The following is a 20,476-nucleotide window of genomic DNA, read 5'->3' as shown; positions in this document are numbered from 1 at the left end:
TTGGAAATGCACAATGGACCATGACCCCTTGATTATTCCTATTCTTATATTTCCTACAAACAGAAACTGTGAATAAGGACAATCCTATGAGAGTTTGGGACTGCCGTACTGGTGAGTTTGGTAATAGAATTATCCCTCTTGTTCACAAACTGGTTTTCCTTGCAACTAATGGGCTGACATGATGCACTGTTGTTTTGTTAAATGCAGTGCGTTGATGTGGTTAATTAATTATCAACTTACTTGGCTGAATTCAAGAAACCCCTGAGCGGTGCGAGATCCGAATTGCTTTCAATTGTCAAAACCTTAAACCTGCCAAATGAATTCGCACATAAAGGATGAGTGAAGCATTCTGTCGAGCACGAAAAAGACAGTCAATTGTAACCAAAGTTTTTTTTTTAAACTTCATGCGATAGCTAGGGTCAATTTATTCAAGTTGTCTCTATGACCTACAATAAGCAAAGAGGATAGGCATTTCTTTGTGAACAAAGAGAAAAAGGGAGACTTTAAATGGCAAAAAAATAGAATCCAAATACTGCATGTATATATATAGGCAATAAGTAGGAAGAGATTAGATTCCAATTCCCATATAACTTAGCTCCCCCACATACACCTTATCATATCGACTTCCAGAATCATATAATATTCCTATATGGCATTATTTTGATTTTTTTTCCGGTTATGTTTGTATTTAACGACTTAACAGAGGAGTTTTCAGCTATCTTGAAAACCTTATCAGAATAAGGGATTTGACTTCAATGTGAATTCAATTCTTACTAACAGATTTGAGATTTTAGTTGAAAAACAGCCTAAAATATAGGCAGTTAGGCCCCATTTTCGCCAAGGTTCATGGCAAAAAAATAGAATCCAACTACTCCAGTCGCCTCTGAACATTTTAATAAGGGTAAAAAAACACAGAGGAAATCAACTTACTTGGTTGAATTCAAGAAACCCCTGAAGGCTCGTAATCAACAATTGACTCCTCGCCTCCTCTGAACCTCACCTCTGAAAAACAATAGATGAAAGAGAGGATTTTAGATGGGGAAATACAAAAAAGAGAGAGTAAAGAGTGAAGGAGAAGTAGTCCTACCTTTCTGTCAAGGGCGGGAGGTGGGACGGTTCTGTCAAGAACGGGGGGCGGGATGGCAGTTGTGGGAGAGAGGCGTGGGGTGGTGGCGGTTGAGGAATGGGGAGAGAGAGAGAGAGAGAGCGGTTGTGAACGAGAGCTGTTAATTGCCCCCGTGTCAGGGGGGTCTGACACCGGCCCATCAGATTTTCCCGTTTTACCATGCTCTCTTTCTCTTTCTTCTCGCATTTTCTCGCTCTTATTTTATTTTTTTATAAAATTATAAATGCTAATAATTTTTTTTTACCTATTTTTTTAAAATAAATTATATATTTTTAAAATCTACTCAACGAAACCTATCAAACGAGCCTAATATTGATGGTAAAATAATATAAAACAGAAAAACTATATTTTTGTGGTAGTTTAAAATGTATAAAGAGTTTGAAAAATTAAGTGTTCTAAATTTCAATCCGTTTGAATCAGTGAAAAAATTTTAGTTTTCTGATCATTTTATCCTAAATGGTCATAATTAAATTTTGAATATGGAGCTCTCGTTGATTAACTCTAAGAAAGTCGTAGAATCAAATATCTCTTAGGGTTAAAAAATGAGAGTCTTAGAGTCAAAATTTAATTATGACCATTTAGGATAAAATGATCAGAACAATAAAATATTTTCACCTGTTCAAACAGATTGAAATTTGGAATACTTAATTTTTTAATCATATATTTTAATATATAAACTGTCTGAAAATGTTGAAATCACGTATTTTTTTTAAATAAATTTTATATATTTGAAATATGCTCAACGAAATCTATCAAATAAGTCTAATATTGAATATGAAATATTAAATAATTTTTTTGGGCCCAATATATTATCTTTTTGTTTTTTTTTTTTTTGTCCTTCATTTTTTGAAACTTCTAGATTTGAGTTTTCAAATAAATTAGGTATGTTGAATTCACTTAAATTTACTTTATATCGGTCAAGACATATATATAGGTCAAGACATACATAAGTAAATATACAGGCAACTGAATATATAGGCGCTAGTGTCGATTTTGCAACGGATAACATTGAAAAATGTTGCAGGTCCAACTTTCAACCAACGCTATCAATGCAGGGTCCTGTTGATCTGAAAAAAATGATGTGAGTTCAGAAGGACTTTCAACCAATGGTGCAATTAATTTTTTTCCAACTTCAAACTGGTCAACTGTTGCAACTTTCAACCAATGGTGCGATTAATTTTTTTCCAACTTTCAACCTTGATTTTGTAGGGGGGGGGGGGGGGGCGATTAGTAGTTTACTTGTGGACGTGGGGTGGCTGTTTTCAGCCGAATTGGAGGAGTGAAGGGGGCTAGGGCAGTTGTTTTTGTTTTTTTTTAAATGGAAAAACAAAAGATCATAGGGGTTTTTTTTTTTTTAATTTGGATAATATAGGAAGTGTGAGACAAATAAGATCGTGGGGGTTTTTTTGTTTTTAAAGAAAGTGAAAAATCTAGGAATTAAGGATCGGGGGTTTGGAGGCTTAGGGCGGTCCAACTACATTCCTTTAGGATATTGATAGATAAATAGATGGGGTTCATCCCGGATCCCAAAAATATACAAAAAAAAAATGCCCATAAATTTTGATTATAAGGCCCCCTAAAAATTATTTTAAAATTTATGAGTACTTTTTTTATATTTTTATGGAATCCGAGGTGGACCTCACGTGAATATAGTATAAATGTGTAGTGCTACTTCTCTCTCAATAATGCTACTACTTTGGGTCTTTGGTTTAAATGGGTGGGCATGCGGCTTCGGTGTGTTATGACCTTGATTTTTCTCTTTTAATTGGCAAAGTGGCGCCAAGTGGCACCACAACATTTCCTTCCCATTTTCCGTTAGACACATCAGCCAAATCAGTCACTAAGAGAGCAGTGACCACATTGACACATGGTTTCAAAAGCAAGTATTTAATCGAAACGGGGAAAACTCTGAGGACGATTTTGAAACTGGTCTCATTTTGTAGGAACCAAACTACTAATAGATAAGCCCAAAATTAATTGTTGCAAATACGGAGTACTATTTTTTTGGTAGAAAAGGTCAGAACAACCGCAGGGGGAGCAAAGATGCATTTTTGGACTTCGGGTTGATGTTGTGCAGTATGCACCTCTGAGTCATTGGATTGTGCATCCGACAGCTCAGACCTCATCTCGGGAACCAACAATCGAGAGCCGTTCATTGTCGAGATAAGATCCGAGCTGTCGGATATACGATCTGATGGCTCGAATGTGCACAGTACGATGTTGCGCACACCACTGTACAACATCATACCCCAATTCTGCATTTTTATTGCCTTCGAAGCTAAGAAATGTGAGTTGGGATTTGCCCTGAATTTAGGTAAAGGAACAAGACTCCACAAGGCACAAACACGAAAGCTATCACCAGAATATTCTGCCTAACAGCTCCTGGTGGCAGAAGTAGAATTCTTAGGACCGTTTTAATTCAATATCGGTAAGGTTTGTATCAGAATTCGTAGCGTGTTTCAAAATTCGTAAAGTCACCCTACGAATTCTGAAGCAGCCCTTACCAATATCTGATTGAACATAATTTTTTTCAAGAACCCATAAAAAATATTTTAAAAATAATTTACGGTTTGAATCATCTTTAAAGAAACAGTAATGGGCTCCGCAAAAACTAACAAAATCAGCCCATTTCTTTCCCATCAAACGGGGCCCTCGCAACACTAATAATCTTCCCCTTAGCAGACCACATCATTTTGGGGCCTAGCACGTTCAGTCCAACACCATCCCGGGTTCCAAAAAAATGCATGAGATACTGAAATATTGTGTGCGGTCAAGTCGACACGATGACATGCTAATTATCATGTGTCAAAATTCACTATACACTATTTGGATGCGAGATAAGGATGAGGGTATTAATTATAAAAGGATAAGATAGTAGATGAAATTATATAAGAATGGTAGGCCCACATTGATGTGACGGGAGATTAAATAGTACTTGATTTGGATGAGTGATAAAATGGGGGGATAAAGTTATTTTGTAGTTGAAATAGAAGAGAATGGGGTATTACGTTATAACACCCCAGAACCTCCCCATAAATAATCTCCCCTCCGGGGGTATTAGGGGATAAAATATAATCTCGGGCTTAGCTAATACCCCCTCTATTTTACTATTCAAATAAGATCTTAAGGGCGGATAAAAAAAAAAAAAATCTTAAGGCTGGACCTACGGACTAAAAAGAGATATCACAATCCCTCTTCACAATACCTCATCCAAATAGGTACAGTGATAAAAAAGAAACATGAAACAATTTTTCGTCCACATGGAGTGGGACCGATAAGTCAATATAGCACCACGATAGGCAGGGCCGGCTCTGAGATTTTGGGGGCTTAAGACGGTCTTCGAAAGTGATGCCCTTAATAATTGTAAACAAAAATCAAATAAAAAGTCAATCACACTGAATAATTTTGATTCGGATATAGTATTTGTTTGTAATGAGAAGTACAGGAGCAGTAGCGTTTAAGAGGGCAAAAAGATGCATCCATACATCCACCATACTGGATAATTTTGAAGAGCCCCAGAGATTTTTAGCGATCCCGTGACCTTTTACTACTTCTTTTTGTTTTTTTTCTTTTGTTTTTTCTTGCATTCCGTGTTTCATTTTTCTGGGTCATTGGGGCTTAATTATAAAATGTCTTATTGGGTTTAAAATTGGTCCCTAAAATAACACATATATACTAAGTCCTAAAAATAAATGGGGACCTATTTTTTTGATATTTTTGAGGGACTTAAGGCACACGCCTCCAGGGCCTTAGCCCAAAGCCGACAGTGACGATAGGAGTCAAATTCATCAAATATAACAACCATAAACAAAGGGAATAAAAAAAAAAGAAAAGAAAAAGAGAACAGCGAATAACCAAACAAAAATATTTTGGGGACAAATGTCAAGACACAGATTTGGACGTCTGTTTGATATGTGTATTGACGTGTATGAGTTCTACGTGTACGTCATGTTGGAATTCTTTTGCTCCGCAGCAAACGCTGAATTTGTAGTTAGCGGGAAGTCCAAATTATATGTATTATTATATTTTATTTTAGCTTAATAATATTTGAGGAATTTTTTTCTATATTCAAATCCTTTTCGCATTTAAAGTGTAGACATAATAAATTGTTTTTAGAATCCTCTTGTTGTGAGACAAACCAATTATCCAAAAAAAAATTTGACAAAAAACTAATACATGCAAAAAATTAAATGAAGACAAAATTAAAAAATCTTCCAGGATGATGAAGCCAAAATAGACCTAATTACAAAAGTATATTCCATATGGGGTTGAAAAGTATCTGCAAAGATGGGTTAAAAAGTCAAGATGTAGCAGGGGAAAATAACTATTCAACGAGGAGCCATCACAAAAATGATTTCTGGCATTTTCAGCTGCCTAAAATAATAATTCACCGCGTTATTATTCTAACTAATTAATTATACATTAGAGGCCAGGGCACACGCGATGCGTATAGAAGTTTGTGCATTTTTTGATCGAATTTTGCCATTTTTCATCAAATTTTGACTTGCACACGCATTATGTATGTCCCGGCCTCTAATATTAACCTATTGTGACAGATAATCGACAATTAAATAGACAAACAGTGCATTATGGTTTGATTTCTCGCGGAAAAAATGTAGACAAACGTGGTATGATCAATGTTAGTAGGTGTTGGTATATTAGTTTTTAGCATGACTTATTAAACAGATGTGAAGGAAAAGGGGGGAAAAAACTCTAATAAATCTCCCTGCGTATCGACAGTTTATTTTTTCACTTCACGTAATGGGTCTATTTTGCTGCCATGGTATGAAATTATGTACGTACATTTTTAATTGTAGGGGGTATTGATGGAAAAAAAGAAGAACAGAGAAGCAATTAATTGTAAATGTGCTAAACCCTTCAATTTTCGCAACTTTGTTGAATTCATCCCAGACCACTAATTTTTGAACTCAAACCTAAATTCTGATTCTCAACCACATTTTGTTAGGGAGAGTGTGGTATCTTAATTTTGTCAGACTTCAAAAACTGATGGAAAGAAGGAGTGGAAAACTAAACCAAAAAATTAGGAAACCTAAACAGGAAAAGGGTAACTGAAAATATTCTGGAATTAGGAAACTCTAAGCAAAAACTAATAAAATGTGGATGGAGTTTTTATTTTTGGCTGGACGGAATAACCAAAAAGTAAACGCAGAGAGAGAGAGAGAGAGAGAGAGAGAGAGAGAGAGAGAGAGAGAGAGAGCAAAAACTAGGTTTGCTGCATTTGTACTACTACCTTGGAACAGAACACTTTTACATGGATGGAATCTCACATTGCGTTGAAGATGATGCAAGAAGGTTTCGCAATTGAACAGCTGAAAGAGTCTTTGTTCGTTTTGTGGTTTAGTTTTAGTTTTAGTTTTGTTTTCAATCATTACTCTATTTTTTTCTCCAATCATTACCCTATTTTTTTAATTATTACTTTCTCATCTCTCTCTATCTCTCTTCAATCATTACTCCTATCTTCAATCATTACTCTATTTCTCTCTCCACCCACTACCAAAACTAAACTAAACTAAACTCTCAACTACTGCTGCAGATTCGATAACTGCTGGAAATTTTGTACGTGGGTGTGTTGTGGCTTTGGTATTTTACCTTTTTGCCCGTACGGTTATTGGGTGTAGCCGTGTAGAGGTGAAGTTAATTATACATATCTTACCCCAACTTTTTCGCATATAAACAATCCCCCACCCCCGTTCCTATCTTCTTATTATTCTCATAGTCATAGACAGCCCCCTCGCACTATTTAAAATCTAAACACCTCTCTCTCTCTCTCTCTCTCCCATCATCTCATCAAATCCCCTTTCCTAAATTCTCCTCCATTAACCCCAAAAACCATGAGTTACTACAACCAGCAACAACCCCCCGTCGGTGTCCCCCCACCTCAAGGTACACACCCTAATCTTGATTTCCCTTGTTTTTCCTTTTCTGTTAATGATACCTAACGAGAATTTTGTGTTGTGGGTGGATCGGATCTGGTAGATTTATGGGTTCTTTTTCCTTTTCATTGTTTGTTGTTGATTTGATGTTTTTTCTTATTTTTTGTATTGTTTTGTTTTGGGTGTTAGGTTATCCACCAGAGGGGTATCCGAAGGACGCTTACCCTCCTCCAGGGTACCCTCCACAAGGGTATCCCCAGGGGTACCCTCCGCAGCAGGGTTACCCTCCCCAATATGCCCCTCAGTACGCCGCGCCTCCCCCTCAACAACATCAAAGCGGCAGCAGTGGTTGCCTTGAAGGCTGGTATGCTCTCTCTCTCTCTCTCTCTCTCTCTCTCTCTCTCTCTCTCTCTCTCTCTCTCTAATCATATACGTATGTATGTGTGTGGTGTATGCATGTTGATCTTGTGGATGGGATTGATATCAGTCAGATCTTACGACGTAGGTTGCTTCCCCAAGTTGACCGGTTGACAACTCACTCGGTTGTTGGACCGTGGAATAGTTTGCCTTTTGGTGTTATGATTCCATAAATGCCCTACCCTCTGGTGATTCTTTGGGGGGTTTTCTGTCATTCTAACGGCCTGTGAATGCATATAACTTTTTCTTGTCAAAATATTGGAATGCCAAAGGATGGGATCCGATCTCCTCTGTCCCGAATGCTGTTTTTCGGCCATTGGATTGTGATATTTTTTTTTACGTTTTAAATTTAACGGCCGAAAAAACCCCTCGGCATAGGGGTACAGGGTTTTCGGCACAGAGGATCCTGCCTCCAAAGGGTATTTGATTCCATGTTTTTCAAAGAAGTAACTAACTATAGAGACGTCAAATATGGACATTATTTCATAAATAAATAAAAAAATCAAAAGAGGTTGGCGGTGTTCTCATTGGGGTTTTCGCAAAACAAGTTTCTAAGTAGGTATTGATATGGGCTATTTCATATGGACCCTTTTAATAGTATGAACTATGGAATACTCGTATCCGATGTCGAACTCTTGGGTAAGGGTGTGAGATTTTTGTCTTGACTTGAGTGGTCGGACATTTTACATGCATATGTAGATATTTGAGCTTTACCGTATAGCCGTGCATAAAACTGTATTTATTATGTATCAAAGGTCTATTTCATATTGTAAACTCTATATATACCTAAACCAAACCAAACCAAACTAAGCCTTGTATACTAATGAATCGTAGTCAGCTCTAGCCTCCATGTATAGTTTTTCTCCATACAGCTGTGTCAAAGGCTATGTAAACACTATTTTACGGTTGTAACTATAAATTAATAAATTTTATATATTATGTATCAAAAGTCTATTGCATATTGTAAACTCAATATTTACCTAAACCAAACCATAGTAAGCCTTTTATATAAAATGAATTGTGGTCGGTGACATGAATAAATTTTCTCCATTTCACCTGTGTCAAAGGCTGTGTAAACACCATTTTTACGATTATACCTATAAATTAATAAACACGGTAAGAAATATGAGCATTATGCTGATATCATGTATCCTTGAACTATTCATTGATGAAGCCTATGCTTAGGTATTTATCTGGCCTATATAGCATAGGATGTAGATATATGCAGTAAGGAGCAGGAGTCCTTTGTGAATTGTCAAGATTACAAGTCTTGTTGAAATCAGCTTGAACAGGCCAATAGCTGTCAATTTGATAAGTCAGGATTGGGTATATTCCTGGTGAGTCCTTCAATCTTTATAAAAGTCTGAGAGATGAATTGTAGTGAAAATTGGTCGGGTAAAAGGCTTGTTATTGTGGATCACGATATGTTTCAATTAATCAATCCTTAAAAATGTTAAAACTAGGGTTTTGTACTAGTTTGTTTCCTCTGTTGGATTTTGCTACGAGTGGGATGTTGTTTTTTCCTAAAAAACCCTAATTTAACAGTGGGAGGTGCTATAAGAAAATTGTATTAGTTGCAACTTGGACATGGAGCATACATGCTGCTTACAATTTGGGACCTCTCAAATTGCATCCTTTGGTCAACTCTCCATCATCTTTCTTTAGTTTGTTTTTGCATATCCACGTTTCTCATTTTCCCAACTATGAAACATGGTTAAGCGTGTGCAAACATGTTTTAGCCATTAGCGGACAGCGAATGTTAATGGTGATGTGGGTGGGTTTCCGAGGAATACAAAAATAGACCCAAAGATACGTAGTAGTCAAGGAACTGTCCTTTTTCAGTTCAAATATTCCCCCACTTATCGTATCTAAGACCGTTGGGCCAGAGGACTCTTTTTAAATTAACTTGAAGATGATGATTGGTTCACCTTTGCACAATGGGTACTTATTAAATGAATATGCTTTGGTGCGATTTATGCTGTGCTGGAATAGAATATGCCCATAATTAAAATAATGGGTTCATTTATTTGGTACGGTTCTAATTCGCTTCCGAAACTGTGAATTTTTTGTGCAGCTTGGCTGCTCTTTGCTGTTGCTGCCTCCTTGATGCATGCTTCTAATGTGTCTGCAGAGATGTTTGGTTGATTCAGTGGCACCCAAAAATCAAGTCATCTAATCGGGCATCACAGGGTCTCTTACCTGTTTGTGTTTCGCGTCAATTAAATAATTGGACTTTCTAACTTCGGAATATGTCATATGATTGTTTATGGATTTCTGCTTCGGATTTAAAAAGTTGTCTGGTTTCATTTCATTAGAAATGTATATCGTGGGAGATTCACATTTGTTATATGGAAAGGCGTTTGACAGCTTCTTATCATTGGAATTTATGCTTAAATTGTGCTTTCTTGAGGGTTGCTTCTTGTTAAATCCGTTGGTTATATAAGGATGGAGAGAGGAATCATTCCTTGTGTGAATACTTTCCTCACGAGGCTCTTTTCTTGAGTGGTTGTCACTGTTAGTTCTCTTTTGGAAAGAAGGCTGTGTTTGGATCTTGGATATGAGAAGGGAAAAGGAAAGCGAAATGGAATTACTTGCACATAAATCTCTCAGGTGTTCTCAACTTCATTGAGGCCAGTTCATACAGAATTTTGCTCCGGCTTTAATTGGCTTTCTACAAGTGGGCAGTGGATTGAACTTTCTGAATTAGTCGAGGTGCACATAAGTTGACTCAAAAGTTATGAAAAAATGCGTTGTGGTTGTGACTATAAGAGACAAAAAAGGGTTTGTTGCCAACTACCTATTCATAGACTTTCTCATTTTTCTAATCCAACCACTTGGCTTCTGCTTATTCCTCTTTCCTACCTTTCCCCTTTGCTGTTGTTTTCCTTCCACAAATCTAAGGTCATCCTCAACTTCAAGGATAAGAAGATTCCTCCATATACGTTTTATAGTGCTTGCTGTTGTAGATTGGTCCATTTGGTGCTTTACAGTGCGGGACTATACACCGTTTAAAGGACCAAATAAAGTCATTTTCAAGTACTATGTTGGAATACACCTCAGGAAGCATTATGTCACCTTTTCGGTGTCTCAACCAAAGAAGCCACTGGTTCGAGTCAAGTCACGGGTTTGGGTGTCCAGGAGGTCACAGATTCGAGTCATATTAATGATACTTTTTCAAATTTGGTCCTCCTTCGAAGTCCGGCTGTGGTCCACTGGCATTTGGTGAGACAGTAGTTGCTATGATTCTTTGGTCCCTTTCAAGGCCCACCACGGGTCTGGAATTCCTATGTTCACGTCTAGGAGAGGGTTGTTATGCCCGGTCAACCGCTATGTGACACTGCCTTTGCCACACGAAATGATTATGGGACACTGCTATGTAATGCAGCATAATCTTGTTCCAAAACCACCGTATAATCACTCCTTTACCACAGGGTGAACTAAATGTCTACTCCGGTCCACGAGGACCATTGAAATGTATTGTGTTAATTTGGAGTAGTTCATATGTAAGTACTTTCGTTGCAAATTTTCCATAAAAGTAGGGGAAAGACTACAATACACACTTCTTATTTGAGTGTGTATTATATGCACCCCTAAAATGTTATGAATTATAGAGAAAATATTACGAATCGTATTGTTAAAAAGTTATGAATCGAATAAAGGTTACGAAATACACCAAAATGTTATGAATCATAATGAAAATGTTACAAATTGTACTACTGAAAAGTTATGAATTCTAGAACAAAAGTTACGAAACACGCTAAAATGTTATGAATGAACCATAAAATAGGTGCATATAATACACCATTTTAAATGGTATGTACTGTAGACTTTCCCGTATATAGTATTGGTTACATGCATTTGTCTATTTGACCTCTAAAATATTTTGAGGGGAAATGCAATCAAGTAAATATTTCATGTCGTCCAAAGGTTATGGCATTGAGCTTGGCTGCTTGAGGGTCTAAGAGCATCCACAATGGAATAATCAAAAGTCAATAATCAAAAGTTGCAATATCATCTTTTAGTTATGCATTTAAGGGGTTGCTAAGGTTAGCAATGTAAAGGTCCACAATGGTACAATCAAATTTGAATAACCAAAATTTGTCACATCACCTTTTCAATTTATAAAAATCTAAAAATTTTGAACATAGAAAATAATTTTTTTAAAATAGGTTTCAAACTAATAAAAATAGATTATTAGAAAAAGAGAAAATAGTTTTTTGAAAACTTTGATTTAAAAAAAAAGTTTTCGTGAAAAAGTTTTAAAAAAAAAACAGTTTTCGAATAAAAGAATAGTTTTTGAATTTTTTTTAAAAGAACAGTTTTTGAAAAAAAAAATTTCAATAAAAAACAGTTTTTGCAAAAAAAAAAAAAAAAGTTTTGGGAAAAACAGTTTTAATAAAAAAATAGTTTTTGCAAAAAAATAGAAACTTCTTTTAAAAAGTATTTTTCTTAGAAATATGTTGAAAATGGAAAAGAGAGAATGTTTTTGTGTTATGATGGTGTACTTGATTGAGGAAATGTAGGGACAACTAAATTTGATTATTGGCAAAAATTGTTAATTTTGATTATCCAATGGTTAAAATTTGAAGAGTTGCTAAGAGGTTGCTAAATACGATTATTCCACTGTGAGCTTTTTTTTGAACAAATGTTGCTAAACTTAACAACATTTTAATTTTGATTATACCACTGTGGATGCTCTAATACAAGTGTTCAATAATTACTTGGTAAATGTGGAGCGATGAGATTGCATACTTCAAAATTAGACTACGGTATTGTTTGATAAATCTGAAAATTGAAATTGAAAACTTAAGTACTGATAGCTTAATGCTGAATTTTTTAAGCAGAAAAGCGGTTTGATAAAAATATAAGCATTGAAAGAAAAAAAAATTGAAATAATTTTCGTTCTATTAGTTATAGTGATTCTCTTTTAATTATTATTTTTTGATCATATTCTCTTTTAATTTTACTAATGGTTACAATGCATTTGTCGTAGTGGTGGAGTGGTGATTGTGGCAACAGCGATAAAGTGCTGATTGTGGTGGTGGCGTGGTGATTATGGGGGCAGTGAAGTGGTAGTTGTAGTGGTGGTGGTGGAATGATCGCGGGATTGGTAGTGAGTGTGTATTGTAGTGGTGGTGGTGGAATGGTGATCATAGTGACAAAGGCGGAGTGGTGGTGGTGACTGTGGGGGTGGTGGTGGCGGCGGCGGCAACAGTGATAGTGGTGGTGGTGAAGTGATGGTGGTGGTGGTGGTGGAGTGTTGGCGTGGTGCTTGTGATTGTGGTGGCAGTGGTGATTGTGGTGGTGGTGGAGGTGAATGGTGATTGTGGTGGTGGTAGAGGTGAATGGTGATTGTGGTGGCGGTGATGGAGTGATGGTGTGGTGTTGGTGATTATGGTGGCAATGGTGGAGTGGTGATTGTGGTGGCGGCGGTGGTAGCAGTGATGGTGGCGACGGCAGTGATAGTGGCGACGGCATGGAGGTTAGTGGTGGAGGAGGAAATGGTTGAATGCAAGTTTTTATGAATTCAGCCAAAAAAATTTAACTTTTTAGTCTAATTTTAAGAGGCACTTAATCTTTTAACCATTATTAAATATGATTATCAAACCCATTTAATTATTTATTACTTAATCTATTCAGTATTAAGTGCTGAATTTAAGTTATCAAACAATCTCACGTAAAGTTTTGACTAATTTGTCATCGTTAGTAAAAGTGAAAATAAAGAATCTTCTATTTTTTCCAAGGGTGTTTTCAAAAAGCCTGCATAGATTTTACTACTTATTTTAGCTTGGCTGTGTCATGTAGACATATACTCTCTAAGTTAGGTTTAGAAGACCAAGTACACAGTTAACTTGAAGCTCATAATGTCGTCATCCAAAGACCTTAGTTGCTTAATTTCGGTTGAGTTGATTTTCTACGAGGCTTAAAACAAAAATATTGTCAACAAAATGAAAAAGCTCCAATTATCTTTGTGAGATTCGACATGAGTCTTAAACAAAATATTTTACACACGCAGGGCCGGCCCTAGGCCTAGGTCCACAAGGCGGTGGCCTAGGGCCTCCCCAAAAAGCCCAAATATTAGGGCCCCTCACTATTATAGGTTAACATAGTATACTAGGAGTCTTTAGGACCAACATTTGTACCCAAAACTAACTTAACTGAGTGAAGCCATTCAAAAAATACAAAAACTAAGGGCCCAATTGTTTTTGTAAGCCCAATTTGGCCAATTTCTGAACTCTTACTCTTAAAAGAAAAAAATGAAAGAATTTTACATAGAAACAAACCCAATCGACTTCTCTCACCCCAAAATTTCATCTCCTTCTTGTGAGTTGTGGCCCTAACCCTCAAATTCCAAATCAAAGCAAACCCCCAAAATACTTTTAGCACTTGAAGAGGTAAAAACTTGATACAACATGCAAGAACCGGTTTTTACGGCAAAGAATAAATCTACCATTTAAATTTGATATTTTGATTCGATATCGCCTTGTTGGATTGCTTTCTTGCCTCTCGGAATCCTCTTTTGATTCTAGGTATGGCTATGGGCATTAGTTATTGTAATGTTAAGTAATTTTTGTGACCTCGACATATAAGTATTTGCAAGTTTTATATTTGCGATGATTTGTATCTTTTGAAAATATAGCATTTCTTAATGTGAAGGGCCCCAAATTGGTTGATCGCCTATGGCCCCGTAAAACTCAGGGCCGGGCCTATACACGCTCGGGTATAGATTTGGAATCTGTACTTGTGCAGCACTGTATTTGAATAGCTAGAAACAGCCCAATCAAACAAATAAAATGCCAATATAAAGAATTACCCAAAAAAAGTAAAAGAAAAACAACAAATACAACATCCACACACTGCACAAATATTTCAGAATCACACAAGTTCTCCAAACTTCCAAAAACAAAGTCAAGAACACAAATATATGGAAGCATCAATAAGTCCCATCTCCCCACAGAAGACAGAGAGAGGGAGAGGAAAATTTTGTTCAAGCAACGATCAAGATTCAGCAGCAATTTCCATGGAAGCAGGCACGGTTTCATTCTCGAGGTCGCCCTCAAGCTGGCTGTAATTGCCTTTCACCTTGACCAGTTGGATGTGGTGGTGCTTGCAGTAGAGTCTTCCCTCATGTGCAATGTAGTTGGATGGGCTTATGGTACAACCTCCATATGTGCACTTGAAACAGCTCCTGTGGTATGCAGTTCCATTCACTGAGACCTATCAAGCACATCAACACAGTATACTTGAGATACCATAATTACAAGGACCTATCAAGCACATCAATGGGAAAAAAAGACTTCACAATTTCCCCGTCGATTATCAACTTTTTGTATTAGGATAAGTTGCCCAAAGGATTTGTTACAAATATTTCATGACAGATGTATAAGCGTAGCTCAGTGGTTAAAGAGGTCCCTCATGAGTGTCTTTGTCCCACGGGTCCCGGCTAGGTGAGGCAAGGCACAACATTTGCTTCATCGAGCTAGGCTATGACATAACATCACCGGGAATCGCAAGGAACATACAATTCAAATGGCGACAGTGGTTTCTTAAAAACATGCAAGTGAGGAGCCTGTAGTTTTGGGTAGTGAGGTCAATTGCCTAGAGCTTGCATCGTTGCCTTTTCCTATTTGATAACCAATTCGTGTTTGGTGATGATAGGGTAAAAGTTTAATTGTAGCGGGGTCCTTGGGGCATTGCCACACAGTCGCTCTATCCTTGGCCGCTCAACAAAGTCGGGGACTTGAGTTCCCACGGCGGTCCCTTTCCCCATCCCCTTAGATGTTGATTTTATGTTCCTCATAACAAGAACAAAATGTAATCGTAATTCCAATGTTTAGTTTTTTTTTTTCCTTATGTTCAAAGAATAAAACTGTACATAATTTGGAGCGTGTTACCTTCTCAATTGGATAAACTGTCTTGCTACACCCCGCACACTTGTCCCTGGTACCACCGAACGCATTGGAGACCTTGTTGGCTGCAGCATTCTGCATTAAATTAAACTAAAATCATCACGCTATACTGAGTGATTGCTAGAGCCAGAAAACTGTCTCGAACCCAAAAGTACAGAATTTTCAAGTTACATAACAAGCAGTAAAGAAATTTATCTGCAATAAATCAGTTTTTTCTAGTAAAATAGCGTGAATTAGATTCTAATGGAAGTACCTCATTATCAACGGGCTTTTCTGGTTTCAAGATCTTCGGTGTTCCTGACAAGTGTTGGAGAAAAGGAAAAGCAGCTTGAGGACTTGAGAGAAGATAACAATGTTTGTTCATCGTAATCAAACTAAATATGTTCGTCTAAGTTTACGAATTTGGTGATACCTTCAAAACTCTTGTCCAGACTCCCAGTTCTCTTGAAGAGCTGATCAAAGTGAGGCCTGCAGTAAAGGACTCCCTCGAAAGAGTTGAAGTTTCCTAGCTGCAAATAGGAAAAATCAGCATATATATTAGTATTGCATGATAAGTTGAAAATCTTTTGTCAGGTAATTAGTTGGTTTCAAAAAGATTCACAACGAAGGAATGGTGGAATGCTCCTGAACGCGGAAATCTTCTCTCTTCTTCTTTAAAACTTCTTTATTGCTAATACAGGTTCATAGGCTTTTACGGTTAGAGTAATATGTGAACTAGTTCCTTTCTCTAACTACTACTTTTATGGAGTTCATGGTTTATTCTGTAATCGTACAATTAATATTGATTTGAATGTTTTGGATACTGGGAAAACTAGGTACATCCAGTGGTACCGGACATTGGAAAGCACATGTTGGAAGACAATCGGGAAAAGGAGTTTCGACGGACAATATTTTAAAAGGTGCAGACAGTGCTCCTGAATGTGTCCTGAGATCATTAATTTTACCAACAAACACTCTATGTTGCCTGGGCACAGATTCAGACAAAGATGCATCCACAGCCGGCAGTCCGACGTATGTGAATCCCATGCGCGTCGTGTGGACTATCGAACCACCCGGGTCTATGTCTAAACATCTAATTTTTTTTTTAGGTACAAGGATCTGTGTCTAAACATTTATGTTCGTAGCATTGCTGTTATTTTATTGGATGTCATCGGCAAATGGACGTTTCCCATCCAATTCCAGCATCTACGTTGAGGCCTCATTTGAACTCCCAATTACGGGTGATACGTCGGATAGACTCTATCTTAGAGATCTGGTAAATCCCCAACTACAAGCTCTCAGTTATAGAGTGACCCGGAAGTAGAGATGGCAGGCCTTACTGACTGCCTTACCTTCTGTTATCATCAAGAAGTCCAGGACAGAAGGAAGCTGCCTTTCTGAATTGCTCTATTACCACATTGCATGTAATCTAATCTACACAAGCCTACGTCTCTCATACCCGAGACCACACGGTTACATTCACGTACGAGAACGATCCGCATTCCAGGAATGAAAGAGAATCAAGCACAAGGCTTGGGCATGACACAAAGCAAAAAATAAGCAAATCTTGTTTCTCAATAGAAACAAGTTTCCCATAAAACGCTTGTGAATCTGATCATGGAATAAATTTTTCTGCATGAAAGATCTATTATTAGGATCACAATGTAGTGTCCAAGTACCAAAATAGGACTGATCTCAATAAGGAGAGGAAAACTAGCCACTTCGAGTCGGGTTAGCTCGTGAAAATTTCCTTCTTAATCGATTTGTTACTTGCTTGGACATATGTTTTAAAGCTAGTTAAGCTTTCAAACCAAGTTTTAAGAAGTACTAGTAATCAGTTCCTTAACTTATCGAAATTTGGAATTCAAACTATTCAAAATTTGCTCGATTAAAGCAGATCGCCCGCCGCTTCATACAGAGGCGGACCAAGGGGGTTGCAAGCGGGGGCACAGGTACCGCAAACCTCTCAATTATCCCATTATTTCTACTACATTTTAAGTTTTGTTTGTAAAAATTATGAAGAAAGATCCCCTCAAAATTGTGTTATTATTGTATAACGGAAATATTTTGTTGTTAATATATGAATACATGTAATTTGGTCCCTGCGATAAAAATTCTGAGTCCACCACTGGCTTGATAAACATAAAAACCCGTTAAGTTCTCAAAACATTCCACTACTACTCTATTTATTGGGGTCGTATATCAGCCCTTGCAGCTAGCGTGTGTGCCAGGAAGATGATGTGTTTTCGCTAAACTAATTAGACTATAGACTAATGGCAATAGTCAAGTTGTTTTTGCTAAATTATATTTTAATTGACAATGATGCTATCGACACAACACTCCACCACAACACCAACCATACCCGCCTACGTGGCACTGCATGATTGGTAATGGGAAAACAATCACTTTGAAACAACTTTGCAACCACCAATCATGCAGTGCCACGTAAGCGGGCACTACAGGTGTGGTTGGTGTTTAGGTAGAGTATTCTATCCCTGTCATTTTTGTTTGACTGTTGTATATAAGAAGAATGATCTCCCTATAAATCCGTGAAAACATTGGCTTTATAGTCCAATTAATTTACCAAAAACGCACCCTAAAAATACTCCTCTGATACAGACTGCACATCCATATATACCGTCCAATATGTGTGAGTCCCACATGCATCGAAATGGTTCAGAGAGAGAGAGAGAGGGAGAGAGGTGGGTAACCTTGAGGGTGCTGCTGCAGTGGTGGCATCGGAAGCAAGCCTTATGGTAAATGCGGTTATCCGCCGCCAATCGATCAACTAGATACACAGTCTTGTCACAGGCCTTGCACTTTTGGGTCGTTCCCACGAATGCCATTTGGGAACCTTACGAAAACCCAAATTTTGAAAGATCGAGATCAAGAGACAGAGAGAGAGTAGGAAGAAAAACCCAAATATTTTTCCTCTCCCTCTCCCTCCTACGTTTTCACCTTCCCTCTGCGGCTACCTCCTCCCCTCTCGGTAACAAGAGTGAGGAAGAAAGGCAGAGGAGAAGGATATGAGAAGCAGGGAGAGAGGCTTGTGGGTTGCAGTGAATTGCGGGCAACATATTCCAGATGCCTAAAGCCATTGGTGGTAATGGATTCCTTGCCATCATTTTGACCGAAATTGAAGCAACTCCATCCCTACTGCTACTTTCATCCGAAAATGCTAGGGGTACTGACTAGGCGAGTGCCAGTGGCAATGGGTTCCACTTTGGAGTTTTATATAAATAATTCGAATTGTTAATTAATTTTAAAAGACATTTTAAAATAGTACGTAATGTTTTAGTGTTTTTGGAAAAGAAAATTAGCTCAATTGAACATGTGTAAGTAATTGATAAAATTCTACTTTTGTTAATGTGTTGCAGGGCTACTTGAAAAATTATTTTAAAATTAATGAACTGTTTGGATTATCTGTATGGAATCCAAAAGTGACCCACACGCTGTCGGTACCCATGGCGGGACTCTTTATCATCTACATCAATTTAGCCCCAGTGGAAGACCTAGGAATTTGACACAGCTGGAGCACCAACTATTTGTAACTGTAAAATATGAGTTATAATTAAGCACAATCAATCCAAAATAATCTTAGTATTCATGATAAAATACCAATATTGAAAGTACATTTATTTTTTAATAACTAGTTATTTGAGCAAATTTGTGCACCTTGACTATATGCGTTCAAAAAATTACTTATCAGGTGTTCATCATCTATTTTTCTATTGATAATCCATCATACAAATTTCAAGACCAAAGTGTACAAATGCAATTTGTGGATTCACATCGAGTCCCTTGCACACAAATACTCGAAGAAGTTCATTTTGTAAAGAATAAATTCTTAGCATTCCTTGAAAAAAATTAATTGTATCAGACACCGATAAATAGTGCTTGATTATTCATTCATGTTTTGATTTAGAATTTGGAGTCCTAAAATCTGAATTGAAAGTTGAACGAATGAATCAACCACTTAGTGGTATCCGATTGAGCTAATATTTTTTAGACAGGGCTTGAAGATTATTCTCTAAAAAAATGAACAACTACGGTCATTTACATGGGAACTGAGGTGAATCCAAGAATTCTGTACGAAATAGTCGGTGAAGATGAGTGGGGGCACGTGACCCCATGTGCCCCTCACTCGGTCCGCCCCTAATTTAGTCCCTATTATTTTTCCTTTTAAGGCAAGTTCACTTTAAATGGCTACTCCTAATAGACGGAGAAATTGGTTCCCCAAGATATTAAGGTGCGCAAAAATAAGCCAAACAGCTGGTTATTAAAAACATAATGTCTCGATGAAAACAAGTTTGCAACTATTCGATGCGTGTGGACTTAAGGTGCATCGTATGAAGCCTACGTACATCGAATGGATTCTGGACTTACTTATGACCGAATTTGTATTCGAATGACTGTGTCCGTAGCATTACTCGTCTGGCAAGGATCTTCATTTTGTACTCAGGAGAGTTCAAAATGAATAAAGGAGGCGGTGGTCTACACCGCACTGCCCAGGTTCTGTGGCTCTTTTTCGAATTCATTTCGGGGATCAAAATGGTGAATGCTTTTACAATTAGCCTAACCAATATCATGTCATCTCGGATATAGACAAACACCAGCTGAGCGAAATAATATAGACAAACACCTGATTGCTGCGGGATTGAGGCCCGTTCCAGTTTCTTGGAAAAAATATTTTTTAAAAAAAAGATAATTTTAAATTTAAAAATTATGTGTTTACACAAATAATTGTTCTACCAGTATGGATCTTGTTTGATAGATTTTATTGAGATTTTTTAAACGGTGTAAAAAAAGACAAAATTTTATTTTTCATTTTCATTATATTTGAGCTTGAAATTACCTTCTTTTTGAAAAAAAATGTTTAAAAAGAAAGCAGAACGGCACCTGAGCAACAATATGCTTGGAATATTCAGTTCAGTAATGTGATTTAGATTTTAAGAGTAATATGTTTCGAAATTATATTAATTGACTTGATTTATAGTAATTAAATAATTAATGAAGTAGTTGTTAATGGAATGATTTCAATTATTGTCAAAATGATCCCGGGAAAAAGTCCATAAATGTTATGAAGATCATCTTCCAAAGAATTGCTACAGCCTTGAGGATGGAATTGTGAAAATGAAATATGCAAAGGT

At 37.1% G+C, this 20,476-nt stretch overlaps 2 protein-coding genes across 3 annotated transcripts; one reads left to right on the top strand and one right to left on the bottom strand.

The window, feature by feature from the left end:
• The first annotated feature begins 6,713 nt into the window (after positions 1-6,713).
• On the top strand, positions 6,714-9,814 carry LOC131327975 (cysteine-rich and transmembrane domain-containing protein WIH2-like). The gene is made up of 3 exons (XM_058361093.1): positions 6,714-7,030; positions 7,210-7,384; positions 9,512-9,814. Exons 1-3 carry the CDS (start codon positions 6,979-6,981, stop codon positions 9,555-9,557), a joined length of 273 nt encoding a protein of 90 aa, XP_058217076.1. The 5' UTR covers positions 6,714-6,978; the 3' UTR covers positions 9,558-9,814.
• A 4,349-nt stretch (positions 9,815-14,163) lies between these two features.
• Positions 14,164-18,514, bottom strand: LOC131327974 (LIM domain-containing protein WLIM1-like). 2 transcript variants are annotated; one of them, XM_058361092.1, is made up of 5 exons: positions 18,038-18,514; positions 15,760-15,856; positions 15,601-15,644; positions 15,333-15,422; positions 14,164-14,655 (listed from the first exon to the last, which is right to left on the bottom strand). In XM_058361092.1, the coding sequence occupies exons 1-5, from the start codon at positions 18,170-18,172 to the stop codon at positions 14,437-14,439; spliced, it is 585 nt and encodes a 194-aa protein (XP_058217075.1). In that variant the 5' UTR covers positions 18,173-18,514; the 3' UTR covers positions 14,164-14,436. The 2 variants fall into 2 exon arrangements, with proteins under 2 accessions (XP_058217075.1, XP_058217074.1); XM_058361091.1 differs by having other exon boundaries at positions 15,333-15,437; positions 18,038-18,422.
• Positions 18,515-20,476: the final 1,962 nt, after the last annotated feature.

The sequence above is a fragment of the Rhododendron vialii genome, chromosome 5a, assembly GCF_030253575.1.
Source record: "Rhododendron vialii isolate Sample 1 chromosome 5a, ASM3025357v1".
Lineage (NCBI taxonomy): Eukaryota > Viridiplantae > Streptophyta > Magnoliopsida > Ericales > Ericaceae > Rhododendron > Rhododendron vialii.
The sequence above is the reverse complement of the archived record's forward strand: the minus strand, read 5'-3'. Positions and strand labels throughout refer to the sequence as shown.

What these genes read in the sequence shown, in the direction of transcription:
- LOC131327975 (XM_058361093.1), top strand. Translation starts at nt 6,979, where the DNA reads ATGAGTTACTACAACCAGCAACAACCCCCCGTCGGTGTCCCCCCACCT. An exon ending in CGGTGTCCCCCCACCTCAAG is followed by an intron (nt 7,031 to 7,209) that starts GTACACACCCTA and finishes TTTGGGTGTTAG; the next exon opens with GTTATCCACCAGAGGGGTAT. An exon ending in AGTGGTTGCCTTGAAGGCTG is followed by an intron (nt 7,385 to 9,511) that starts GTATGCTCTCTC and finishes TTTTTTGTGCAG; the next exon opens with CTTGGCTGCTCTTTGCTGTT.
- LOC131327974 (XM_058361091.1), bottom strand. Translation starts at nt 18,172, where the DNA reads ATGGCATTCGTGGGAACGACCCAAAAGTGCAAGGCCTGTGACAAGACT. An exon ending in ACTGCAGCAGCACCCTCAAG is followed by an intron (nt 15,857 to 18,037) that starts GTTACCCACCTC and finishes TCCTATTTGCAG; the next exon opens with CTAGGAAACTTCAACTCTTT. An exon ending in AAAAGCCCGTTGATAATGAG is followed by an intron (nt 15,438 to 15,600) that starts GTACTTCCATTA and finishes TGATGATTTTAG; the next exon opens with TTTAATTTAATGCAGAATGC.